Source organism: Calypte anna, chromosome 2 (genome assembly GCF_003957555.1).
Source record: "Calypte anna isolate BGI_N300 chromosome 2, bCalAnn1_v1.p, whole genome shotgun sequence".
Taxonomy (NCBI): domain Eukaryota; kingdom Metazoa; phylum Chordata; class Aves; order Apodiformes; family Trochilidae; genus Calypte; species Calypte anna.
In genome coordinates, this window is record NC_044245.1 from 92,594,304 (window position 1) to 92,620,660 (window position 26,357).

General features: G+C 42.2%; 2 protein-coding genes across 2 annotated transcripts in view; one reads left to right on the forward strand and one right to left on the reverse strand.

The window, feature by feature from the left end:
• The window catches only part of TSHZ1 (teashirt zinc finger homeobox 1), a 54,432-nt gene extending 54,147 nt beyond the window's left edge, over positions 1 to 285 (reverse strand). Inside the window, exon 1 of the mRNA XM_030446336.1 lies at positions 1 to 285. This exon is cut by the window's left edge and continues 361 nt beyond it. The gene's annotated coding sequence lies outside the window, so the exon portion shown is untranslated.
• Positions 286 to 2,997: 2,712 nt separating this feature from the next.
• ZADH2 (zinc binding alcohol dehydrogenase domain containing 2) lies at positions 2,998 to 11,766 on the forward strand. The gene is made up of 2 exons (XM_008505493.2): positions 2,998 to 3,717; positions 10,043 to 11,766. Exons 1-2 carry the CDS (start codon positions 3,407 to 3,409, stop codon positions 10,965 to 10,967), a joined length of 1,236 nt encoding a protein of 411 aa, XP_008503715.2. The 5' UTR covers positions 2,998 to 3,406; the 3' UTR covers positions 10,968 to 11,766.
• Positions 11,767 to 26,357: the final 14,591 nt, after the last annotated feature.

Genomic DNA, 26,357 nt, shown 5'->3' on the forward strand with positions numbered 1-26,357 from the left:
GGGGGGGAGGAAGGAGAAAAAGTTTGGTCGGGTTCTCCTCTCGCCCGGTCCGGGTCCCCCCCCCCGGGTCAGCTCCCGGCGCGGCGAACGGGGTGCGCGGGGCGGGGGGGAAGGTGGGGTGTGGGATGAGGCAAGCCACAGACTGGTGACAGGGATGCCAATTTCCGCCGCCACTCCAAAAACTTGCTTAGGAAATGTTTTCATTTACAAGGTTAATTTTCCTCCCTCTCTCTCTCTCACACACACACTCTCTCTCTCTTTCTCTCTCTTTTAAGTTCCTTATAAGACAAAGCTCTTCAGTCCTCTCGGCAGCAGCAGCAGCAGGGAAGATGCCAGCGGAGATGTGCAAAATAAATAAGATTTGATCAGTTCAATCTGTAGCCCAAATCCATTATCTTTCTTTCGTTCCTTTTTTTTTTCTTTCTCTCCCTCCTTTTCCTCTCTCTCCTTCCTTTCCTTAATCACTTCTTCGTCGTCTTCTTTCCTTCTTTGCGGTGGAGAGTCGAGCAAGCGGCGGCGATGAGACGGTAAATTCAGTCACTCCCCCCCTCTCAGGCTTTCTCCGAGATCAAAGAGTCTCAAAGCGCAACTTTCTCGCTCGCTCGCTGGCTGGCTTGTTTCAGGCTCGTGGATTTGTGTGTTGTTGTTGCTGTTGTTGTTGGGGGTTTTTTTGTTTGTTTTTTTTTATTATTATTGCGTTGATAATAGTTTGTTCATTGTGCAAAAAAACGAGGTCGATCCAGTCTCTCCTTCTCCTCCCAGCACTTAGTCTAAGAGCAAGTAAAGCAAATAATAAAAAAGGAGTAAAGCCCCCATACATACATATACACCGGATGGGAAATGTCAGTCACTCCTCCACCTTCCAAACAGTCACAGATCAAACAGTGTCACCACCGGAGAGGACTACTTTTCTCTCTTGCTCTTTTTTTTTCCTCCACAAATCGAAGCTTCTTCTGATACTAAATATAATGCAAACACGTTTTTTTATCATGGGTAATTTTTTTTTCTGGTCTTGATCTGCAACAGAAGAAAAAAAAAAAAAAAAAGAAAAAAACACAAAAAATTGCCAAAACCAAGAAAAACCCCGGAGAGTGTGTGCAGAGAGGGAGGGGGGGGAGGAAGAAAAGGCATTCACTGAGTGGGAGAGATTAACGTGAACTGTCCCCCCCCTAAACTCCTGGGAGAGAAAGAGATCCACTCTCCCTCTCTTCTCTTTTCACTGAAATATAACACACATTCGGATCCCAGGGCTCTCAGACAGTCTCAACTGATAGACAGACACATCGAGCTGCTTTTCCTGCTTCAGTTTGTTACTCCTCCTCCTCTTGCCCACGTCACCCTGACAATTACAAATAGGTCTCACACAAACCCATACCTGTCAATCTTTTTAATTGCTTTGTTTTCATTTTTTTCCCCTTTCCCAGAGCTAAACAATATGACAAAAAAAGAAGTCTTAATACAGCGCGGCATAAAAGATTCCTCATGTGAGACACGCGTTGAGGGGGTTGTTATTATAATCCACTTGCTGAAGTGCTGTTGCAAGACGCATGTGCTGATTTAACTTCAGCAGAGGTCTTGTTCCAGCAAACTTAAAAAAAAACAAAACAAACAAACAAAACCAGGAGATGATACCTCTCCGTGGCACACGTCTAACCGGTATTGAATTAAAAATGATTTGTGGGAGATTACAGTTCATCCTTACTTTAAAATACCAACAGATTGCAGAGCAAGAACTGCAGCAGATGAAACATGCTGCTAATAGATTTTGCACAGTATGTGTCTAGGGATTTATATAATGTTAACTGCAAGAACAGAAGGGTTCTTCCCTTTCTTTTTTTTAAGTCAAGAGAGCAAATAAAAACCACCCAGCTGATTCCTAAAGGAAAACACTCAGAACCGCAATTTTGCTCTCTTTTGGGCTGAGAGGAATTTATTGGTTTGTTCTGTGGTTTTGGTGGGGTTTTTTGGGTTTGTTTTTTTTCATTATTAATACCGCACAATTAAGCAACGAGGTGTTTATACTGGTAGGATGGAGTTAATTCTAGGAATTACACGTGGGCTCCCCCGACATCGGTGCAACATCTCTATTACATTACCGCCCTCCCCGCAGTTGGTAGTACCAAGTTGGGATTGGCGGCTCTGTCACAACATTTACTTTGGTCCCCTGACCCAGCTGGTTTTCTGCGCAGCTTCTCTCACCCGAGCCTACTCTACAGCGAGACACGATTTTATTTTTAAGGAAATAAAGAAAGAAAGAAAAAAATAATAAAATCAGGAGGTTTTATTCCTGACAGTAAGAGGAAGCGGGGAGGGGGCAACCTTTGCGACCCAACCGAGCTGACAGCAGCTTTAACCTTCCCTCGCAGGACAGGGGAGGGCAAGCAAGGCAAGAGGGAGGGCTGCCGCCGGAGAAGGGCACCCCGGTCGCCCCTCCGGGTGGCGGGAAGAGCTGAGGAGCTTCATCTGTTTCAATCCCCTCACAGCTCTACCTTCCCCCCCCCCTTTCAGCCGTCCCAACGGCCGCAAACCGACGCGGCGCGCGCACGCACGCCTCCCGGCCCCGGCGCCGCGCGCGGTGCCTAACGGCTCGGGGTTGATTCGTACCACCTTGCGAGGAAGTGAACGTTTCGCACGGAAGGGGCGGAGCCTCCGCCCGCAGGCAGCGGCTCCCCGGCGGCAGCTAATAACAACATTAGGGGATTAGCCGCAACTTCTCCCCACTTCTCTAACCTAATCGATCTGATAATTTATCCTGCTTTCTTCCCCCCCCCCCTTTTTTTTTTTGGTAGAAAATATAACCTCTTTTTGTAAACTAAAGAACGGGGCGAGGGGAGGGGGGAGAAGGAAGGGAATCCGAGGCGTTTCTCTCTCCTCCTGTTTTCTTTTTTTTTTGGTTTGTTTTTTTTTTTTTTTTTTAAATCCCTTAGTCAGAGGCAGCGTGTAAATTAAAAGCCACCTTTAGGAGAAAATGCAGCCTTGCGTACCTCTGCCTCTCTGACTGGCACGGCACGACCTCCCCGGGTTGCCGTCCTCAGGCAGGGGCAGGCGTTGCCGGTGTGTGTGTGTGGTGAGGCGGCTCAGGCGGGACGGACGGCCCCCGGAGCGGGGCCAGCCTTGCTCCACGGTAACGCTAGCGGCGGCAGAAGACGACCGGCTGCAAGGGACCATCTTGCCGCTTGCTCCTCCGGCGGCGTTTCCGTGTGGTGGAGGGGCTGGCGGGGTGGGGGAGGTCGGAGGCAGGCTGCAGCTTGCTGCTCGGGGCTTTATTTACATACACAAATAGCTGCGTTTGGGGAGTTTTCTCCTGCCAGCTCGGTGGCGGTGGGTCCTGCCAGAGCTGCCTGGAGAATCCCGAGCTGGAGCTCTCCCGAACGGGGGTGGGGGGAGAGAAGAGCCGAGGCAAGGCATGAGTTTTAGCGCAAAAAGCGGCGCTTTGCTGAGCCTTCGGGCACCGCTGTGCTGGTGGTGGCGACGGCAGCCGTCGTCCTGCGCCACGGCGGGTCCTGCCTGGTCATACTTCGGTGGCAGCCGGCCGCGGCCCATCCTGGACATGTCCTACTCCCGTCACTTTCTGGATTTCCAGGGCTCGTCCATTCCCACCTCCATGAAGAAGCTGGTGGTGACTAAGCTGAGTCAAAACTTCAGGGAAGCGGTTACCCTGCAGCAGGACTCGCCCGTGCCGCTCCCGGGAGACGGAGACCTCCTTGTCAGGAACAGGTAAGCGTCCGCCTGCAACCCCCACACCCACTCCTGACCCTTGGCGGCCCCCTCCGTCTTCTCGCACCTTGTGGCCTGGTCCGTCCTACACTCTCCCTTACTTTGGCGACCGGCGCCAAAGTTGTACCAGCTGCCATCTGGCGACTGTTAATTTAATTTTATTATTGTTGTTGTTTTGAACGGCGCTACGGGCCGGTCGCCCCATCCACGTGTGTGGGGGTGACAATTCCGCCTCCTCCCTTTCTTTGGCGGGTGTGTGTTTGTGCGTATGTGTGTGAAGGAAAGGGAGTGTACGCAGCTTCTGGCGTGCTACAGCCTCGAGAAACACCTCAGGGCCTCAGTGCCAAGGCGGGGAAGCGGCAAATGTTGCGTTCACTGAGCGCCGACGAGGGGGGAAGCGCTTGCGAGTCCCTCCCAGGTCACTGCTCGGGCTCGTTACCCGCACGCAGCCCCCCGGGGCGTGATTGTGTCCCCATCGTACCCAAACCTCTCCCAGGGGTCATTAACCTATAGCCTCCTGTCCCCGACAGCCCCCATGTGCGTGTGACCTCACGCCACCCACCCTCCTCTGTGCGACCCTGCGCCTGCTTCTCCCTCCTCCTTTCCCCCCCCACCTCCTCCAATGCTTTTTTCCCCGCCCCGGCGTGGCCCGCCCGCCGCTACCCTCAGCCAGCCGTGACTCACCAGGGCGGCAGAGGCCCCGGCCCGCCGCCCTGCCGGCCCCGGCCGCCGCGGCACCACCCCCGCCTCTGCGCGCCAAAAGCGGGCGGCGGAGAGGGGGCAGGGCGTTTCGCCCGGCCCGGTCGTCTTCGGCCTGCTTTGGTAGGACGCTAGCTCACAGTTTTTTCTGCTGTTAAGAGTGGAGCCTGGTCAGTGAGCGAGAGGTGACATTTTGCTTAACGTGACACGCTGTAAGTCCTGCGCCAGCTCTAGGACTGCGTCCAGCGCGGTGACCAGATCTCCATGAAGACTCTGAGGACATAACGTGCCTCTCCCCAGCTTTCTCCATAAACCTGTTTGTTATCAGTGGTTCCTTCCTAGACTCTGTCGTTCCTTAAGCTAAAAGTAAGCCTTTTAAAGTTCAGAGGTTTCTCTGCCCACGAGGGGAAGCTGAAATTCTGGGAACCTCGGAGCAGACTGCGTGGTTGGCGCAGCTGAGAACACTCATCAGGTTCTTGTCTAGCAAGGAAATTGTAGTAAAGTAGTTTGCGATGATCTTTAGCTGGAGCTGAAAAATAGTAAGAAGCACTAAGTTGGCTTGAAAACAATGCTGTAAGTTATGTTAAGACAGTCTCTGACTACAATGTGTCTGATGTGTATGTGTGCTCTCTAGCGTGTATCCTTATGTAACACATAAATATGTAGTTTAAAACTGGTGAGGAGAAAGAAAGGACTGCTCCAGGAGCTGATGAGAAAGCTTCTGTGGCACTTAAATCTGATGCTGACATCTCCCACTAGGATTTCTTAGACCAAAATTCCCTCCAAACCTCAAAAGTCTAAAACATTGTGTTACTGCATCTGCTAATGACCAAGAAACAGTAATATCATGAAACAGCCATCAGGCTGGAGTTGAAATTCCATTTAGAGGAAGAGGTTGTAAGACTTGAGATACTAGTAGCAAGTCCCTACTTGGGTAATGCAAAGCAGAGCGACATCCTTGCTTCTCAAATGCCACCCACCCCTGCAGCTGCAGTCTTTCTCATTTTTCCTCCCTCCCCCATCCTTCCTGTAAATTAAAAAAATTATTCAATTTTTATACAGCTTCCAATGTAACCCTCCCTCCCAATGCTGGGTGGCCTCCCTGGGTGCTGGGGAACATGCACACCTCATGTTAAAAGGGCTGAGGTGCAGAGCTGGTACCAGACTGAAGGCAGAAGCTGGTCCACAGATTCAGGCAGGCAATTACTGGGTTTTAACACATCAGCCTATTGCACACATGTTCCGGTAGAGGCACACACACACGAGTGGGGATTGAGGGGAGGGAGAGGTGAGTGATGAAATCTAGATTTAGAGTTCATACGTTTTGTATTATTTGTGTCATTTCCTCTCTATTTGTTATTATTTTCTGGGGAATATCACACAAGACATGGGATAACGGTACTGAAAAACATTCCCTATATACGAGCTGCAGCAGGAAGCGATTTCTGTTTCCCTCTCTCTTGTCACTCTGAGGAAGTGTTTTCCCATCCCAAAAGGCTGAGTCTCCAGCTATATTTAGTTATTTAAAAAAAAAAAAAAAAAAACAAAAAAAAAAAACCGCCCAAATAGGAGACATTTTCTAGTAGGTAAAACATACAATTAAAAACAAAACAATAAAGGACTTGACTTCCAGGAGTGCATGTGTGGATTTGTTAATTTTAGTCTCAGTGTCATGCCCATGAATAGTATTAATTGCTCTGAGCTTTTCATGCAGAACAGTCCTCATCTGCAATAAAATCTCGTTTTGGATTTAGGGAAATCAAAATGCACTGAGTTCCTGTATGGATAGGTACTTTAAAGTAAGATGCAGTTACGGAGAACTTTCTTCCCCTCTTTCCTCTCCTTTGGAGAACTAAGCCAGCAACCCTCATGTCTACTTTTTTTATTAAGAAAAGATAATGTATCCTTTATTAAGAAATTCTTTAAAACCAGAAATCGATCTAAAGCATTTATTTTTTGTATTTTTTTTACTTTAATTCTGTGTAGAAGGGGAAGAGGAAAAAAGGTAAATAAAAAAAATCCTTTATGAAGCCATTTAAGCTTCATATCTCCATTTATCCTGTTTTTGGGAGGAGGGGGCAAGGTTCCTCCATTTTATTGCAGGAAAAGGACCCAAAGGCTGTGAAGATTTGATCATTCTTAAAGTTATAAAATTTTTGAGATTTTCTTGAAGAAGCAACACATCTAGTTTCCAATACACCTATAAGAATTTACTGCTGGGCTGGAAGAGGAGAGCAAAGTTTATAGAAAAGGGACTAAGAGGGGGAAAGCAAGTTTTTTTTAACCAAGAGACAAGAGATCACAGTGGGAAAAGTGGTGGGCTATTCCTGCTGAGTGTTTGGTCTAAATAATGTGGGGTTTTGCATAATACTGGTTTGGATGACTTTGTTTTGTCTGTGTTTAAGGCTGTGGTGCTGGTTTTCAGTGTCTCATGCTTTGTTGTGGTAGGAAGAGCAGCATTTCCTCCCCTCGGTGGTGTCCTCCTGTTTTCTGTAATAAACAATCCAAGGGGCTTCAACACTGGAGTATACATAACGGGTGACTCAATGTGTGTAATTATTTTGGGAAAAGCCACTCCCTAGTTACCCCCTACCCCTCCATTAAGGTTTACATCTTGAAATGCTGAAGGGGTAAGGCTCAATTAGGAACTGCTAAATTAAATAGTATGTTTTTACGTAAGAAAGTAGAACAAGACAATAGAAAAGATCTCGAAGGGGTCTTAAAACCCACCAGCACCCCAAATAACTTACTTCTGTGCACTCCTTTTCTCAGTCTCAGAAGTTAGTAAGCTCGTCTTCAACTTGAAAATCATACTTAATTTTACTTTAAAAAGCAAAATAATATAAGAAACTGCAGGCGCATCCTACCACCTCCCTTCTGTCAGCTGAAATGACAAGGCAAATTAGACAGTATGTTTTAATCCAGGCTCTGCATATGAACGTTTTAATGTGCGATAAACCTAACTTTACGAGATGGAACAATCTTTTTTTAAAAAAAAAAAACAAACAAAAAAACACCCCAATGCGAACAGGAGTTTTGAGTTTGCACACAATAAAAAGGGAGTATAAAAAAAATTAGGGGGGGAGGGCTGGACGGCAGGCTGTATTGATTAATAATGATGAGCCCAGGAGCCCTGGGAGAACCATTTCCCGTGGTCCAGCAGCTCCGCGGAGACGGGGAGGGAGCGGGTGCACGCGTGTCTGTGCCTGTGTGTGTGCGTGTGCGTCTGCGGGGAGCGGCGGTGAACGAGCCTCCCGCGCAGCGGAGCAGCGCACACGGCTTTGTCCGCCCCTCTCCGAGCTGCCAGCGCGGCAGGGGGGCAGCGGCGGGCCGGGCTGCGCTGGGGGCCCGCCGGTTCCTCTCCCAGCGCCGGGAGGCGGGCAGGGCCGGGGCCGCGGTGCCCCGGTTGCCCCGCATAGGCGTCCGGCCTCGCAGCAGCAAGTTGTGCGCCGCGGCCCCTGCAACAGCACGCACTAGTTGCGGTGCAGCCCGGGCGAGGAAGGTTTTGCATCCTCTCCGGCTCTAGAACAAAAGCAACGGTGCGTGAGCTGGAGTCCTACTCGGCAGGCGTCTGGCCCGCTGCTCGGCTTGCCTCTTCCCCGCACGCCAAGTTTTTGCCCGCAAAGGTTTATTTACTTGCCTCTGTGCTTTCGCCACTGCGGTGCAACGCTGAGACGGGGAAACTTCTAGAGGGGGTGAGACAGGGACTTGTTACTGTTGCCACCGCTCTGCTCTCCCGTCCCTACGCGCACTGCCCCAGCCAAGGGCACGGCTGCCCCGCACCCTGCGAAAGCAGATGTGCGCAGGCAAGCGTGCGGAGGGAGGCTCAGCCCAGCGGGGAGCCGGGACCTGCCTTTCGGGCTGGGGCCGGGGGCTGCAGTGGGGGCAGAGTGAGTGCCTGAAGGCTGGCCTGACAGCTAGCCAGAGCCCATACTTGGGCGAAGGGATGAGACCGGGGAGGAGGACGAGCACGGCTCCCCGCCGGCTTCTCGCCCTCATCTCTGCACGCAGTTTGGGGTGTAAAAGCAGGAGGAGACTTGTGCAGCGCCGGCACGTCTCGCCTCGGTGCTCCGAGCCCTTCTCCCTAAGCACCCGAGGGACACGGCTTTCCGCGAAAGCTGCTGCTCCGTTAACAATTTTTGTGCATCTTTAGCCGCGCTGTATGGGAGGTATCTTAAAGCAGGATAACAGAAAAAATTTTGTATGTATGAGCAAGATGTAGGTTGGGGGGTTTTGTGTGGGTTTTTTGTGTGTGTTTGGGTTTTCTGTGTGTGTTTTTGGTTGGGTTTTTTTGTTTGTTTTGCTTTTTTGGTTTTTTTTCTGGGTTTTTTTGCAGCTGAGCAGCGAATTAAAGGCAGAATTAAAAAGAGCAACAGTCCCTTTCACCCATTTTATACATGGACATGTTTATGCATACATGTCTTTATATATAACACAGTACGTAGTTGAAAGTTTCAGGCTCCCCATGTTATAAAGAATGAAGGATATCAAAATGGGCAAAGCCGTGTTAGTTCTTCTCACTCTGTGTGCATGCAATTAAAACAACACACATATGATTTGAGCCAATTGCTAGCTGCAACAATTAAAAGTGGTCTGTTTGCATACTCCTGTAGTTTTTGCATGGTATCAGGTATGCCTTTTAAGTTGTCACTTCCAGTGTAGTAAGAGTCCTGGACTTTCTTGTTGCATGTGTTTCTTTTTGACATTCTCCAGTTAACAGAATCATCATTAGTCCCACTGCCCTTGCTTTTACAGAGATACTGCTAACTTTGGGTTTGGTTTTTTGTTTGCTGGTTTGGTTGTGGGTTTTTTTAAGTGTAACTAAAATATTGTTTTTGTGTAAGCTAAATCATAACTTTATTTCAGGCATTATCCCCTAGTGCTTAGTGTTTCTATCTTTTTCTAAAAAAAATACATAAATTAGCATCCATTTTCACCTGTTAGAGGTCAGTAGGAGTTGATACACAGTCTTATAATTTTAGTCCTTCTGTGCAAGGTTGTTTTGATGTGTTGCAAGTAATTTATATAAAGAAAAATATTTTAACGTTGACATTAGCTACATCAAAAGGCAAATTTGCTGTAGTGACTCCATCAATTAAAAAGTACTTGCCTACAGTAACATGACCTTGCAAATGACATCGATAGTTAATATGATCGTTAGTCATTAACAGTATTATTATATTCAAAAATGTAAATTTCTTGCCAGAATCCACATATTTACCGCTTTGCACATTTTATTCTTTAGTATTTTCACATCTTGTATAAAGTGGTCAATTAATTTTTATCCTTTAATCTTGTTCAGAATTATTTTTAGTTAGCTTTGTTTGGTCAAAAGGACCTGAGGAAACTATAAGTTGGCTTTTGGGTTTTTTTTGTTTTTCAGTTTGGTTTGGTTTGTTTGTTGTTGTTGGTTGGTTGGTTTTCTTTTTAAGAAATTTATCTTTAATTTAGAGTAACAATCTAAACTACAAAAGTCTGATGGAAGGCTGGAGTGTACTTGTTATTCAAACTTACCAATAATCAGAAAAGTCTTATACTAATCCCACGAATTTAAACTGAAGGTTTTTCATATGACAGAGGCTTGGTAAGGAGTAAATCTCGTTAATACATTTTTGTTTTCTTCTAGATTTGTCGGCATTAATGCATCTGACATAAACTACTCAGCTGGTCGATATGACGCATCAGTTAAACCCCCATTTGATATAGGTTTCGAAGGTATTGGTGATGTGGTAGCATTAGGACTCAGTGCTAGTGCTGATTATAGAGTGGGTCAAGCTGTGGCCTACGTGAAAGCAGGTTCCTTTGCTGAATACACAGTTGTGCCAGCCAAACAAGCAGTTCCTCTGCCCTCTGTGAAACCCGAGTTTCTTACTTTAATGGTAAGTGGCGCTACGGCATATATCAGTTTGAAAGAGCTGGGAGAGTTGTCTGAAGGCAAGAAGGTTCTGGTGACAGCAGCAGCTGGAGGAACGGGTCAGTTTGCTGTGCAGCTTGCAAAGAAGGCAAAATGCCACATAATTGGAACCTGCTCCAGTGATGAAAAGGGTGGTTTTCTGAAAACCATTGGCTGTGACCATACAATCAACTATAAAACTGAAAATGTCGAGTCTGTTCTTAAGAAGGACTACCCCGAAGGTGTGGATGTAGTGTATGAATCTGTTGGGGGAAAGATGTTTGACTTGGCTCTTAACTCCTTGGCTACCAAAGGGCGCCTGATAGTTATTGGGTTTATCACTGGCTACCAAAACCCTACTGGCCTCCAGCCCATTAAAGGAGAGTTACTGCCAGCAAAACTATTGAAGAAGTCTGCCAGCATCCGGGGTTTCTTCTTGAACCATTACCTTTCCGAATACAAAATGGCTCTGAAGCACTTGCTTGAGATGTATGAAAGAGGAGACCTGGTTTGTGAGGTGGACTTTGGAGACAAGTCTCCAGAGGGCAAGTTCACTGGCCTGGAGTCTGTGTTCCGTGCTGTAGATTACATGTACATGGGAAAAAACATTGGAAAAATTGTAGTTGAATTACCTCACTCTGTCAACAGTAAGCTGTAAAAACAGAACAATGATATAAATCAGAAGAGAGAAAATGGGCACTTTATGCCTCAGAATTACTAGAAACAATTTATTTTTTTAAGCTTGGTAATTGATATCATATTAAAAAACAGCAATAAGGTGTTAATAAAAAGTTTTGTATTTTTTTTTCCTTTTCTTAAAAGGGCTTAAATAGGTGGCTGTAGCACAGCTTTAATGGGCTTGTGTTTCATTCTGTCAGTTAGCTAGCATGAGACAAGAACATTGTTCTTGACAGAGTAAGTCTTGATGCAGAGGCAGATTTATCCTGCCAGACTGGTTTGATAATACTTCATACGTAGCTCAGTTTAGAAAAAACAATTATTTCAGCAACTTTGATTCCCTGATTTAAAAATAAAATTTTTAGAACAGGACTAAGTAAAGAGTCATAACTTGTGGTTGCTCTATTAATCTCTTGAAGTTTCTGGAAAAAATCATGCTCTTAATTTTTGTCACAAACACGATAATCATAATTCAGTTGCATCATGGATCATAGTAATATTCCTTGACTTGGTTACACAGGGAACATTTATCCTCCAATTCTGACATGTCAGTAATATTAAGAAAAGCAATTTGATATTTTTTAATTATGTCTTTTGTAACTGTAAACAACTGCAATTTTCTTTTAAGTCTTTAACTAAATCATTTGCTACTGTTACTGTTTACAGTCCGATCTTCCTTCATTCAATATTACTGAAGTGTATTTTTGAGACATGTTCATGTGTGTTCAGGTACTGTGTATTTTTTTAAGAATTAATAAAGTTAGAAAAGATATTTTAAATATTTGTGGCGTTTATTCATATTGATACAGTTCTTGATGGCTAGGCCTTTTGTAGGTAATCTCTGTGTTGTAGAGTTCTTTGCCCAATGATTTTTGTTTCGACCTAATATTGCTTCTGCAGAAGCTGTTTTACAAACAGCAAGATCATTTTAAATCTACAGTCACAGCACCTCATCCACATACTGATCCTCAGCCATAATTGTCTAGTGGGCACAGTTAAAAAGGTTTTGTCAAGTTCTGAAAATTCTTCCTCACTTAATAGAGATTACTATAATGGTACACAGAGTGGGAATTCCAGCTAGAAGTGTAATATTTTCCAGAACAATAAAATACTTTAAACTGTGCTTGCTCTACATCATTTTTTTCCATAGTAAACTTTAAAATCTGAAAGGGTGATTTTGCCACATCTTTTGAAATTATATACATTTGTATGCAGTTGGAGAGATGGAAATTTCCTAAGATCATACACGTATAAACATAGCGATAAACTGATAATGTCTAGAGGTTGAAGGAAAACTTAATTTGGGGCATTATTCAGGACTGGCTGTAAGTATTTTAAAAAGTGGCATGTAGGGAAAATTTGTATTTTACTCAGTAGTATAGACAGTAGAAAAAGTATTTTTAAGTTTGAGCCAGCACATTTTTATTGTAATTTTTTTAGTGTAGACATCATTAGCATCCTAAAGACGTGTCCCTTCTTTGAGACATGTCTGACTACTGGTTATAGTCCCACATTAGAGGCTTTTGGGAAAAGGCAGAATGACTTGGGTCATTGTTAACAGTTCTCTTTTATTCAAACTTGAACATCAACCCACTGATTTCTGTTTTCACCAAGATCTGCTGTTAGAAACATACTTCTTCTTTCATCTAAAATATTACAAATATTGCAAATACTGTTGTATTTTGCATATTTTGCATAATCAGAAAGCTGCATTTGCCTTCCAACTGGATGCTGGGAAGATGCAACTATGTTCCGTACGAGATCAAAGTGTACATAGTTCTCACTATTTTATTCCTAAGCACATGGTTTCTTTTCTTGTTCAGAGAAAAGGCGGTGCCCTTGGTTAAAAAATGTATCTTAAAAAAAAAAAAAAGACTCTTTGGGATGTACTAGGGCAAAAAAAAAAAAAAAAAAACTACAACTAGTTACATCTGTGATATGAACAGAGTATTTCCATGGGTAACAATCTTTCACATTAAGTTCCTGCAGGCGGATGCCAAAACCCTTCCAAGCCATCACTGCCAGTCCAATAGACTTTGGTGTTTCTGAGGCAGTGAAATCCATATTTTTTTGTCGTAAAAATAAGTCTTGTAACAGGATTATTTTTAGACATACACCATTGTACTTTATTTTTAGTATGTTGCTTCATATATAACATCAAGTAGAGCAACTGTCCTGGACTCTTTTGCTGGTCAAAATAAGGGAAGAGAGGAACCTTTGGAAGGGTCACAGATACACGTATTGCTATATGACTTTTTTTGTTTTAATTTTGGCCTCAGGCTTATCTTTTAGCGCTTTCATACTGATTGCAGTGTTAATAAAAAGTTTAAATTAGTTATATGCAGAATTTGTGTGGCCAGTGTACTAGTTTCATAACCCTTTCGGTATTTGAGTTGGGCTGTGGCCATTGGTCTTGTCCTTTTTATTAAATGCCTATGTTCAGCTAAAGGGTATACATGATTTCTCTTCCCTGAATGAATCCAGAACAAAGAAGTAATTTTTGTTTTTAAAGATACAACTTCCATCTTTTAAATTACTGAAAGAGAGCATTCTCAACAGGAGGAAGGTGAAAACTATTTTTTGAACACTCAGATAAGGCTGTTTTGAGATTCATAATTTTGGTTTGTAAGGGGAAAAAAAAGCCAACTTCCCTTTATTTAAAAGTACAGTCTGCAAACTTACAGTCATGGGAGTAGGGATGACTTTGAATAAGTAATCTATGATGGATTTAAATAATGTTTAAGTATGAGATGGATAGGAAAATGTATATGGCATGCACACACTGAGAGGTTTAAATGATGATAGGACATTGAACATACAAGGAAAAGAAATACTGTAGAGTCACAGCAAGGGATTAATAACAATACACTTAATATGCTTGCAAAAAAGGTGTATTAAAAGCTGTGTGCACAGTGGGGACTTAAATGATTAAAAATAATAATACATTTGCCTGGGAAGTACTAAGTATACTATATGTAGAGAGTAGGGATTTAAATAATAATACTATTAATAATAGCAGCTCATTGAGATGTGGTTGCTAGCACTACATCCTAATTTTACCTTTCTAAATGAATTTGCTACAGAGGAATTTGGCATTGTTTTCCGAGGCTAACAGCAGAATTTCCCTTTCCAACACATATATGCTTCCATGGAAAAACAACAAAGAAGTAGGTGAAGAGCTGTCTTTTTTCCTCAGTCTGTCACATGTGTGCATACGCACGCGCACATGGACACACACGTACTCGCTCTCTCCTGGCCTGCAACCCTCAGCACATTTTACAGATATGCTTCCTACTTAATTGCTACGCTGGAATCACCTCATACCTTGTTGAATTAAGTTAGATTTCTACCAGGCAATAGTTTGCTGTATATTTGTACATGTACCTACGCGTGTATCGATATATAAATCCACTAAAATGCGTGTGTTTTGTAAGTGGGTATAAATAACTGCTATGTCATTTAAATACATATAATTACAGCCTTTCAAGTAAAAGTTTACAGTAGTGTTTACAGATATTATATATATTCCTACTTCTATCTGAGGAGTGAAGAAATTTCTCTGCTGAATAACAGTTAGTATCTATTTTACAAGATTTACTCATTTTCAGGTACCTAATGTAGCTGCTAGCATGCATGCACAACAATACAATTTATATGGTAAATGGAACCAAATAATGGCTTCACTGAATGTTATGGCTGCACTGAAGGGAAATGTCACGGTAAATAGCTGCCAAATTATGGATCATGCCGAAGTGTCACAACTGCACTAAAGACAAATAGCACTAGAGGCTATTGCCACTGAGACGCTTTTGAGTTATGAAGAAGAGGAGCAGCCTGATGTGAGCCTCTTTGTGTCCTCATTATAGCAAAGGGTTACTGGTGCAGTGTACAAGAAAACCTAGTCCTACGTGGTGGCTAGTTATTAATCTGTTCTTTTCGAACCTAACAGCTGTAGCAAACCAGAAAATCTCTTCCTTGCTTTATGAATACATAAACACACACACGCAAACAAAGAAAAACCTGCAGGTTTTATGAATGTAAATGTGTACGGGAAATGACTGGTAATGGAAAAATGTTGTAATAAAATAATCTAATCAAAGAATATTATTAAATTTAACATCGTATGTGTCTGAAAGCTTTAGTTGCTTCTTATGCAGATAGATGTGTGAAATATAAGCAATAATGCACTTTCTCTCTTTGTAAAGACTTGAGTAGTAAGGACATTACCAACTAAATTGCTTCTTCTAAACTGAAGTGTGTCCCGGTTTCTTTCATTTTAATGGTAGGGTAATAAAGATGAAAGACTAACATTTTAACTGATGGATCCCTTAAGCTACAGAATCTAAATTTATTATGTTTTGAAGGAATATGCTAAATCCTGAAAAGTGGAAAGAAGCAGGGAAATTCCAGGTAAAATAAAAGCAAAATAACCTTTTTTTTTTTTTTTTTCTTAAATATGACATACTTTTATGAATGGAAAATTACATACTGCTCTTACTCAAGCTGAGAAAACAATATTGATCTCTCTTTGGGGCAAAAAACAAGGGGAAGATATTTTGAGGGAAAAAAAAGGATTTGAAAATGGAGTGCCATCGCTCAGCAAGTGGTCTCTTCTTTCTAGGATCACTTTTCAAACCCTGCCTGCAGTGTTCAGGGAAGTGAGTTTGATGCTCTGCACACTATTGTACACACCACAAATGTACCATCCATAATACAGCACAATTGTCAGTTGCTGTTTTACAGAGGGGCCAGGGCTGAACAATCATGGTGGATAAATTACTTTTCTATTCTACAGCAAGTGGCCTTCCTACCATGTGAAGCTTAAGGTCATTGGCAGGGCAGCAAGGGGGAAGCTTATATATTAGTTAACTCTAATGCACTAATAGTGTTCAGATAGAGGAACTATATCAATTAATTACAGTTAGGTTTGTTCTTCAAGATGGGGGTGATGACTTGAAGAGTTGCTGTGCTGAGATGTATACATATCTCTCTATATATTTTGCTTTCTTGCTGCTCCTTTCCTTGCTACAATATTCCTATAGATAATTTTTTTTTAATTTCAGATTATGCATTAAAGCCTTCAATATACATCATTGCAAGCATCCATGTTTCAAAAAAAAAAAAATTTTAAAAAGATGTTTAAACTATAGCAGCACATTCTGCTTACACTTTTTACTGTGTAGTCTAAAGGGGGAGGGGAAGAAAAACCTGTCAAAAATTAAGTAGAACATCCTTGAATGGCAATTAGCATGCCCAGAATTTATTTTATGTACAATGCAGTGGCAAGTAGCTGCTTCTTATTAAATGGAAATCCTGTATTATGTACTTCAGGAACATTCCAACTAATGAGTATGTAATGTCCTTAGTATAACACAGAACTTCTTTTTGTGTTCACAACCACAAGATGCTGGAAACTTGACAAATGATATCATTTGAGACAGATGCCTGCCTTAGGGACCTGTTTTTTGGCTTCCTGTTTCTGGTTTTTATTTCAATAACATTTGTAATTGCCACAGGATCTGTACCTTTGTAGTGTTTTAACCCCTTCACATAAAACATTAACTCCTTGGGTAGGTACTGGGGAATCTTTTTTTTCTTTTTTTTCCTCCCCAGCTGGTGTGTTCTTCCTGCCTCTCATGAGCACACATAAATAAAAGCTGGGCGTTATTAGACCAGATGAAATGGCAACATTAGGGGGGAGAGGGATAAACGCTTACTACACTAGCATTGTTTTACTAGCACAAAATTACATGTAGACCAGGCCCAATGTAAAAAAAAAAAAAAAAAAAGAAAAAAAAGAAAAAAGCTGTCAGGTATGGTCTGCTGACTCTTGGCAGGTTACAGTAAAATTCTTTTTACATGGCACAGGCACATAATACAGTGATCTCAGTTACACCATCTCTTGCTCCCCTTAAATTCACATACTTTACTTAGGTTATAGGACAGGATCCTTTTTGACATCACTGCTGTTTGATGCTGGTTTTAAGGGGCATTTTGGTGGTGCTGGTTCAACACGAGTTGTTGTAAGCCTACGCTGTGCCTCCAGCAGAAACTGCTTCAAGTGAAGCCGCTATCACAGGACAATAGCAGTTTTCAGCTCCCTAGGCACTCCAGGCAGATCCTGGCAGACTGCAAGAAACATTTCCCACAGTCCAGAGTAGCCCAGAGGTTTTGGTGGTAGTTTATGGCATGGTCTCTCTCTCATGCTTTTTTTGTAGGTCTTGTGAAAATAACTAAAAATGGGTCGTGCACAAGAAGCTTCTGTAGTTCTGCACAGGAAAGATTTCGCTGGGAAATAGGACTAAAGCCTACATTGTGCTATAGTAACAAAGAAGGGCTTGGAAAGAGCATGAGTTCTTGGCACCTATTCTGCAGGTGAGAATTTTGTACTTGTCAGAATCACTTAGCTGTCCTGGACTTCATGGTGCTTTCTGATGTCATTTTGAAGCAAAAACTTTGCATTCAAGCAGTCTGACACAGGACGTGTAGTCTCATTGCACCTGTAGTCTTAAGCCAAGTTTATCCTGTGAAGTGTCAAACATCCTTATCTTTCTTCAGAACTGGAGCTGAGGACACTGAAAACCTCGAGAAACGTCTCAGTTTACTGCAGGACCAGACAGCACATCACACAGACATACCTTCCGGGCCTTCTGTAAGAGAAGGAGGAGGAAGGCTTCCTCTTCCATCACAACAGGGAGGTCAAGAAGACCAAGCGAGTGCCAGACCAAGTAACTTCTGCTGTTCTAGAGTTCATTTTCAGATGAAGCAGGCAGGCACAGAAATCTCATTATGCGTTACAAGGATCCACAGGCTTCTTGTGCGCTGTTCTTAAAAAACATGCCCCCAAGGGGCTAATTCACAAAGGGAATAGAAGGAAAGGAAATTTGTATATTTTCTGGAAGCAGTAAGACATGACATGCAGCACAGTTCTGGCTGATTACAGCATGCCTCAGGTGAGCTGGGAGGCACAAGGCTCCAAGCCAAGTGATTTCAACCACCCAAGAAAGAGAACTTTACAGAAAAGCATTGTGTGGCATGTCTGATTGCTACAAAGAAAAATACTCCCAACTTCATTCACACTGGCATGACATTATTTGCATGACTGTTTCTGGCAGCCTATCAGAAAGTTTTATTTGCATCCAGAGTTTTGAAAGCTGTTTCATAACGTTAAACAAAGATAACACTGAAAACGTCTGGTTTATTTTTCCCTTGACACCTGTGTGTAATCGCTCATTGAAGCACAAATGAGGGGTTCTCCTAAGGCTGTGTTACTTTTGAAATAACCCCTACATGCAAGCAGCATAAGGTAACATTCCTCCCTGCATAGGGTGTGGCAAGAGTAGCCAGAAGGAAGTGGGTAAAGTGTGTTATTTTTCCTGTATTCTCAGTCATCGAGATGCAGAGTCAGTTATTGGATCATTTGACTTCTTACTGAGCTGGGAAACCTCAATCTGCTATCACAAGTGCCTACAAATAAGAGAGATATTGAGTCAGTTTCCTCTCCTGGGAATGTAAATGAGGAACAAGAATAACGCTCTTGAAATCAGTGTAAAAACTGTCTCTGAGGAGAACCTAGCTCTTATTTCTCTGTGTGTGTTCATGTTGCTGGAAAAAAGCAGTTCTAACACAGACCTGCCTAACCTCAAATCGTAGTGAAATTTCCCAGGGCCTCCAGAGAACTCCCAAAGTCTTGGGAAATTCAGTGTGTTTGCAGTCACCGATGTCGTAAGAGCTATGGTGGCAACAGCAGCAGCTTTGCATGTTCTGAGCTCTTTGATGATGCGGTGGTGACAAAGCAAGCCTTGCTCAAGAGAAACTGCTAAAAAGACAACCTTCCAGTTCTCAGGTATCATTCTTCTCAAAATGAATTTAAGCATGAGGAAAAGCTTGTACTCTGTACCAGTTTAGAAAAGCTATCCTCCATGTCCAAAATCCTGAGTCACTTGGTAGCTAGTTTCCCCTTGCCTTCCCCCTTTTTATCTCTGCCTCCCCCCCCTATTCCTAGAAAATTAAGAAAATAAGAAAGAACAATGGAAAAAAAAAAAAAGGGAAAAAAAAAAAAAGATGGACTAATCATAAAGGAGGAAGATGCTGAGAGTGTTTCAGGCTTTTCTCTCTTGGTAGGGGGCAGTTCAGTTATCCTTGTCTTGTAACATGCCTAAACCTAACAAAATACATTGAGTTTTGCCTATAGGCTCTGCAACAAAATTTGAGTAGATTTATGGCAAATATATACAGTTTCTATTTAGCACAGCAACAGACATCAGTTTTGTTTTCAATATACAAGATCTTTTTATTCTAGTGAGATGGGGGAAAAAACAAACCACCAAGGACTCTTTCCACCTGCATGATTTCATTTGCAGTGTCTTTCATTCTATCTGCAGTTAATGCTGCAGTTTAATGTGATAAAGCTGCTCCTATTGAATTTCCTCCTTTCTTGTTTGTGGAGAGCTGACATGTTCAACAGTCACAAAATACATGTTGTGGTGCAAAAGGGAAGGAGTCAAATGTTCCTCCTTTCACATAACGCTGAAATTGTAGTGGTACAAAACAGTTCAGCTGTGGTTCATCTGGTATGAACCAGAATCCTACATGGTGAATGGAGAGCTATGTATAAAACAAGCTGTAGAGAAAAAGGCTGTATCTAGCAGGGGCATAAAAGAACATTGGTGGTGGCATTGTGATCAAGTGACTGGAGGAAAGCCAAAGTTTGTGCTTCACATCAGGTGAGTTCCACAAGTAGCAACAGGTTTTTTTATCACTATGTAAATCAGATAAAGTCTTAAATCTTAACAGCAGTACTTCCCAAATGTACTTCAGAGAGAACTAATGCTAATGTTCTTGCTTTCTAGATTATTTTCTTCCTTCTTCCTGACATTATGTCATGTTTTCAACAATTTACAGACTAACACAAGGTGGAAAGGTGAAGGTAATGATTTCTTTGCTTCCGGAAAGCAAAGAAACTCCACCATGCCTGTCATATGGAACTGGCAGTAGCACCTCTTAAAGCTTTCAGGAAACAAAATGTTGGTAGTGCCTTTGTGATGACTGCATAGGAGTGAATGGAGTCATTCAGTCTTATATTTCACTGGGAATTCCCAGCGTACAACTGACATCCATGTTTATCCAAACAATGGAAAAGTTTATTGGTCCTTGAAAGCTGGCTATACTATATTGGAGGGAATACAGGGAGTGGTGCTTTTCCAGTGCTTTTCAGTCTACTCCACATTAAGCAGAAAGGTTGATTAAGCAGAAAGTTTGAACAGCCTCTGGTTCTCATATGTGTACCTCAGGCAACATCCACAAAGGAAACAAACATATTTGCATTAAGAACCTGCTTCACTCCAAGAAGAAACAGTCTCATAGCTCTTTGTGTATATTTGTCTTATTGTTCAACTCTGTATTTAAAAAAACCCCAACAACCTCAAACATTCAGTTTTATCTCCTGCTCCAGGGCTGCCCTGGTTCTGTGCCTGGCAGGCTGGCTTTGCTCTGAAGCACAGCAGCCTTCCCTACCATGTATATTTTAATGCCGACACTGATCTTCAATCAGCACTGCCCTGGCCTTCCAGTGAAAATATGCCAAAATGTCACAGGTTTCCCAATGAAATGCAAATACTGAACTTTCTGAAATTTACTGATAGTATTTTACTCCTTTACTGTATCTGAGCTGTAGCAACGAGACACAACGGAAACAAGGGTTGAAGATTCCTGACAGCAAAGGCAAAGCTCTTTGCACTTGCCACTCCACAGATGTCTCAGCTGGATGGTCTGTAACACCTTGAGAAGAATACATGTCCTCTGCTTGCTTGCTCACTCGGCATAATGAAGAGAAGTGATGAAATACTCAAAGTCAGGTCAGCCTACCTTTTGTCATACGTAACTGTTATTACATAGATGTCACAGCAGCAGGTGCAAAATACATACCTGGATAATGGAAACGATTTGCCTAGCCACAGGCATCTGGTCTGATTTACTGGTGGCTGGCAGCTAGAGAACATGGGAGAGCCAGGGCCCTATAGCCAGCTGTGCCTATACATGCAGAGAGGTGGGAAAAGATAGCCAGAGTGGAAGCTGCTCTGAAGGAAACCATCTTATTTTTCTCCCAGGCCCTCCTCCCCATGCACCTTATTCTTCTGCCAGAGCAGGGAGATTTAGCAGAACCATGAATCTATGGTTATGTTCTGCCCTTTCATCATTTGGACCTCAGTGGATGTACACAATCTGGAGCAGTCTTTGCTCAAGGCAAACAAAGTAAAGGAGGAGAGTGACATTTCAGTCTTTCATTGCAGAGTCATTCAGGTCACTCGCTGAAATTATAGACACCAGCTCCAGCAATGTTAACAGCCAACTTTAGATTATTAACCATCCTTTGGATAGAAGTACATTTATGGTGCCATCATGCAGAGAATTCCTCCAAATTACAGGGTGTCCTAATACAGCCGGTCAAACCACATGAACCTCTAGATGCAGTAAGCAGTGTAATTAAGTCTGTTTTCTACTTTCCTACCAGCACTCAAAATACACTCTCAAACCCTGGATGCTGCTCTTTGCATCAGGCTATGAAAGGAGATAAGAGCGAAGTGTGCCTTCACAGTAGCTCATTAAGGAGACCTCAAACATTTTCTTTTATTGCATTATTTATGTTTTGGGTGATAATAAAATGCTATTGCCAGGGCAAAGTGCATTCAAAAAGCTTACTGGCCTGTAGGTGGTTTCGTTTGATTAGATTTAGAATGGGGAAGGCTACAGAAATTTCTTTTACCTGCTGCTTCCCTAAAAGACCTGGATTTTTGTCTTCCCCTCATCAGGCCATACATTGTCAATACCACTGAGATGCACCAAACTTCCATTAGCCCCTTCAAATATTTCTGGGGAAAGGCAGTGACCATTTTTTCCCCTGAGGCTCTAGAAATTCTTCTTCACTGCAGCAATCACTGGCACCCCTTTTAGGATTTTTTTTTAATACATAATGATCTTCTGAATCCAAGCAAACATGAAGAGAATCTGAACATCTAGATTCCCTTGAAAAGATCATAAAGCTGATTTCACACAAAAGAGTCCATATTAAAGAAACTCAACCAAAAATAATAATAGCACAGATAATGGTCATGAATGCTTATTCCCCTTCCTTAAATTGTATTTTTTAATTAGTCTAGCTCTGCACTAATTACAGTCTTTCCTCATATTTTTTTCTTTAATCTCCTACAGAGCCATTCTCACTGCGTAACTTTGCTGCAGCATGTTTTGCTACCTGTGTACAGATCCAAGAATAAATTTTAGCCACTTATAATGGAATATTCACTCATTTTCAAATGTAAGTAAAAGAACCAAAACTAATTAACTTGACTCTGCAAATGCTGAGAATTCCTTGTTTATTACAGTGCAACTCCTATCTCTTTAGCTTTTCTTTCTGGTGCTTCTCTGCTATAAATGTAACACTAATGAGTATTTGAGCTGAAAAAGAAAAGAAACAGAAAAACCAAACAAAAACCACCAAATCTGGAAAAGTCAGAGAGGATGGAAACTATCAGACATTCCAAAGAGAACACAGGAGGGTATAGTTGAAAATAGAGACTGTGTTACTGAAGGAATGGATACCAGGTCTGATTCTTGGTATGGAGAGTGACTCTAACAGAGTTCATCAACTGTGAATAGATCTTCATGTCTTTATGTAAGAATTAAAGAGACAGACAACACCTAGAAAGAACTGCACCTCATGCTCTTTTAAGCCCTGAAAGTGTCCCGTAAATATGCTGAATATGGGAAGAATGGCATCTTGATACTACATGAGAAAGCATTCCTTAAGTAAATAAGATAAAGATACAGTTACCAAATAGAAGAGTAGTATCTAAAAACCAAAGAAATATGGAGACAACAAAAGAATTCTGATTTTCAGTATCATAGGATTAGTCTGACTGTATATCTCTTCACTGCCTTTGTGAATTACAGATCACTGAGATCTTCATCCAGAAATGGAATGTACTGGTATTCATCTTATCAATGATGTATACTCAGAAGGCTATTTCTCTAATTGATGGCTTCATCATTCAATTCAAGATGTATAAGGATAGCTATCGTTATCTAATGCTAACCATCATATGTTCCTATTGTTCCACACTTCTCTCCTTGTCAATAGCATCCAAGATACCCTATCTAAATCTTCAAGATAGCAAAAGGAAGGTGCATTAGTTGTTGAATTCACATGTTGCATTAATAAAAGTTTGTGAGCAACTTACACAACTCCTCACTGACATCTTTAAGTATTCAATTAAAATTGGACAAGAGAGTACCCCAATGCAAATAAACACTCAGATAAATAAAGGTTTTGCACTGAATTCTCAAAGTATTCAAATTCAGGTGCTTGCTATCAGACATTCAGTGATGAGAGTGAGAGTGAACTGTAAAAGGGATGAAGGCAGATTGCTTTGTGGTGGAGTCATGGCAGAGGATTGACAGGAAATGTTTCTCCCAGTACAGCTAAGCAGGGAAAGAGAACCCTATTAAATGGATGAGTGGGGCCAGCAATGGCATCTTGTCATTCTAACTTGTATAAGTAAGCCAGCTTAATTGCCCCTTGTCTTTTAAATATGACTTTCCACCAACAATCTCATTATCACACACATATTTTTATCACGCACATCCAAGTCCCTTCACGCAGACCCAAGTGCAACGAGAAAGCAGCAATATTACATTATCCAGTAACATTGTTTTTTTCCTTTTACTCTTTTTTCCTTTTTAACCAGATGGATGTGACCTGCCTTCTCCTTCTGCAACTAACAGGGTGACCAGAGGCAGTGGAACGTATACCAGGATTGGAAGGAAAAAAACCAGAGGGAAAGCAAGCTGTCAAGAGAACAGTGTACTGAAGATGAAAAATGTAAACATGACTTCTATTTACCAAGATTAATATGTAAAGTTAACATGTTTGTCATGGAATATTTTAATATGTATATTTTCCCATTATGTAGATCTTTTCTTATATTACTTATTAGAAAGAGATATAATCACAATGATGGGGCAGGAATGTCACTTAAAAATTAGGTGATGCCCAGTCAACATAATATAACCACTACAGTGTCATTTCTGATTTAGATGTGGTGATATCAGTGTAATTGCCGCTGGGAAGAAATTATAATGGCTGTTAATGGTAAATAAAATGACAAGAAGGAGGATCTTCCTTCACATGTAATTCCAAGCAAAATTCAGCTGCTGATTTCCTTAAGCAACTCAATGCTGTTCATTGATGAAGAGGAAATAAGCAGGTTTTCTGTAACTGCAAGGCCATATGGACTGCACTGCCATTTCCCAAGCCCAAGCATATACACTACAGATCTAACATGATTTCACCCCACTCAGAGGAGATGTAGTAATGAAGATCTCATTAAGTGAATCTTAACACAAAATCAACATTATTCTAACAGAAAGCACTCTAGTTAGCAACACAAAGATAAGCAAAAATAGGATAAAGGCAAGTGTACTTGCATATACTCATGTCTATGGACACCTTTCAAAGCCCCCAAATACTCCAGCCTTTTCTGTAAACATAGGCAGCCTGAACCCACTGATGAAAAGACTTTCCTACATTTGTTTAGTATCATAAAGGTGTCAAGAATGAGCTACACGAGGCATTATTCACCCACTACACATGGCTTGTTAGCTTAGTTGAGAGCATCTTTCAACTCATTCACACATTAAAAGCCAGGAAACCAACATTTGATTACTAGTTCTAGCATTAAGATCAAAGACCATATCTTCCCATCTGTGAAGAGCAAGAGCTCAATTCTTTTCTCCTCACTGCAATAACAGAAGTATCAAAACACAAAATCAATGTTATACTCCATAGCCCATGAATAACACAGTTCCAGTCTATAAAAGCACAAAGCACCCAGTATAGCATACCTACATACGTTTTTTCCCTAGGCATCTTGGAAAAAAGATAAATATTAGCAAATCTGTAGTCACATCCTCACAATACTCCTAGTCTGAAGCTATCCAAAGCTCAGAGACTGCCTGATCCACAGGTGTCATCCTAGTGTATACATTTTCAACACCTCTTAAAAGGGATAATACCACATAATGCAATTTACGTAAATTGTGGTGCAAGGGTTAAGTTAAAACACTGCCTTAAATGAAAATGACCAATAAGATACAAGCAGTCATTTCATTTTACTTGTTGGATAAGGAATTGGCTGGAAGGTCTCTCCCAAAGATTTGTGATTGGTGGCTCAGTGTCCAAATGGAGATGTGTGACAAGTGGTGCTCCTCAAGAGTCAATGCTCGTACCAGTGCTGTTTGACATCTTTGTCAGCAACATGGGCAGTGGAATCGAATGCACCCTCAGCAAGTTTGGATATGACACCTAACTGTGTGGTAAAGTCAACATACTGGAGGGAAGGGATGGCATCCAGAGGGACCTTGACAGGCTTGAGAAGTGGACTCAAGCAAACTGCATAAGGTTCAACAAGGCCAAGTGCAAGGTTCTGCACCTGGGTCAAGGCAATCCCATGCATGAATACAGGTTGGGAGGAGAAAGGATTGAAGACAACCCTGAGGAGAAGTACTTGGGGGTGAGGGTGGACCAAAAGCTTAACAGAAGCCATCAATGTGCACTTGCAGCTCAGCAAGCCAACCAAGTCCTGGGCTCCATCAAAAGAAGCACAGACAGACAGCCAAGGGAGGTGATTCTTCCCCTCTATACTGCTCTTGTAAGACTCCACCTGGAATACTGTGTTCAGCTCTGGAGTCCCAAGCATGGAAGGACATAGAGGTCCTGGAATGTGTCCAGAGGAGAGCCACTAAAATGATCAGAGGGCTGGAGCACCTCCCCAGTGAAGCCAGGCTGAGGAAGTTGGGGTTGTTCAGCCTGGAGAAAAAGAGGCTCTGAGGTGACCTTCCAATATCTGAAGGGGGCCTACAAGAAAGCTGGGGTTGGACTTTTTACATAGGTGTGTAGTGAAAAGACAAGGGGAAATGGTTTAAAACTTGAAGAGGGGAGATTTAAGTTAGGAAGAAAGTCTTTCCTGTGAGGGTGGTGAGACACCTGGTCATTCTATGATTATCATGATTAGTTTTTTAGTTACCTGTTAGTCAAAGAAGTTTGAACATACAAAAATCAACTTTAACCTGTAGAATAAACCTTTTAGGTAAAGGTCCACTTTCAGGTAAAACTGATTTGCTAATTCAGATCTAGCTGATGGAAGCATTTCTGCAGGTGGATTACTCTTAGGCACATATACCAAAGAGAGCAGGGGCAGTGAAAGAAGAGAAGAAATGAAAAAACATTAATAGTGTCTAATATGCCTAACAAAATATGGCAAATTAACACAGAGTAGACCCTAGTAAAACATCTGAACCACCAGCCTAGCAC

Excerpts from the sequence above, each read along its gene's own strand:
- ZADH2 (XM_008505493.2), top strand. The coding sequence starts at position 3,407 with ATGAGTTTTAGCGCAAAAAGCGGCGCTTTGCTGAGCCTTCGGGCACCG. Across the intron at positions 3,718-10,042 it reads GACCTCCTTGTCAGGAACAG|ATTTGTCGGCATTAATGCAT; the intron begins GTAAGCGTCCGC and ends GTTTTCTTCTAG.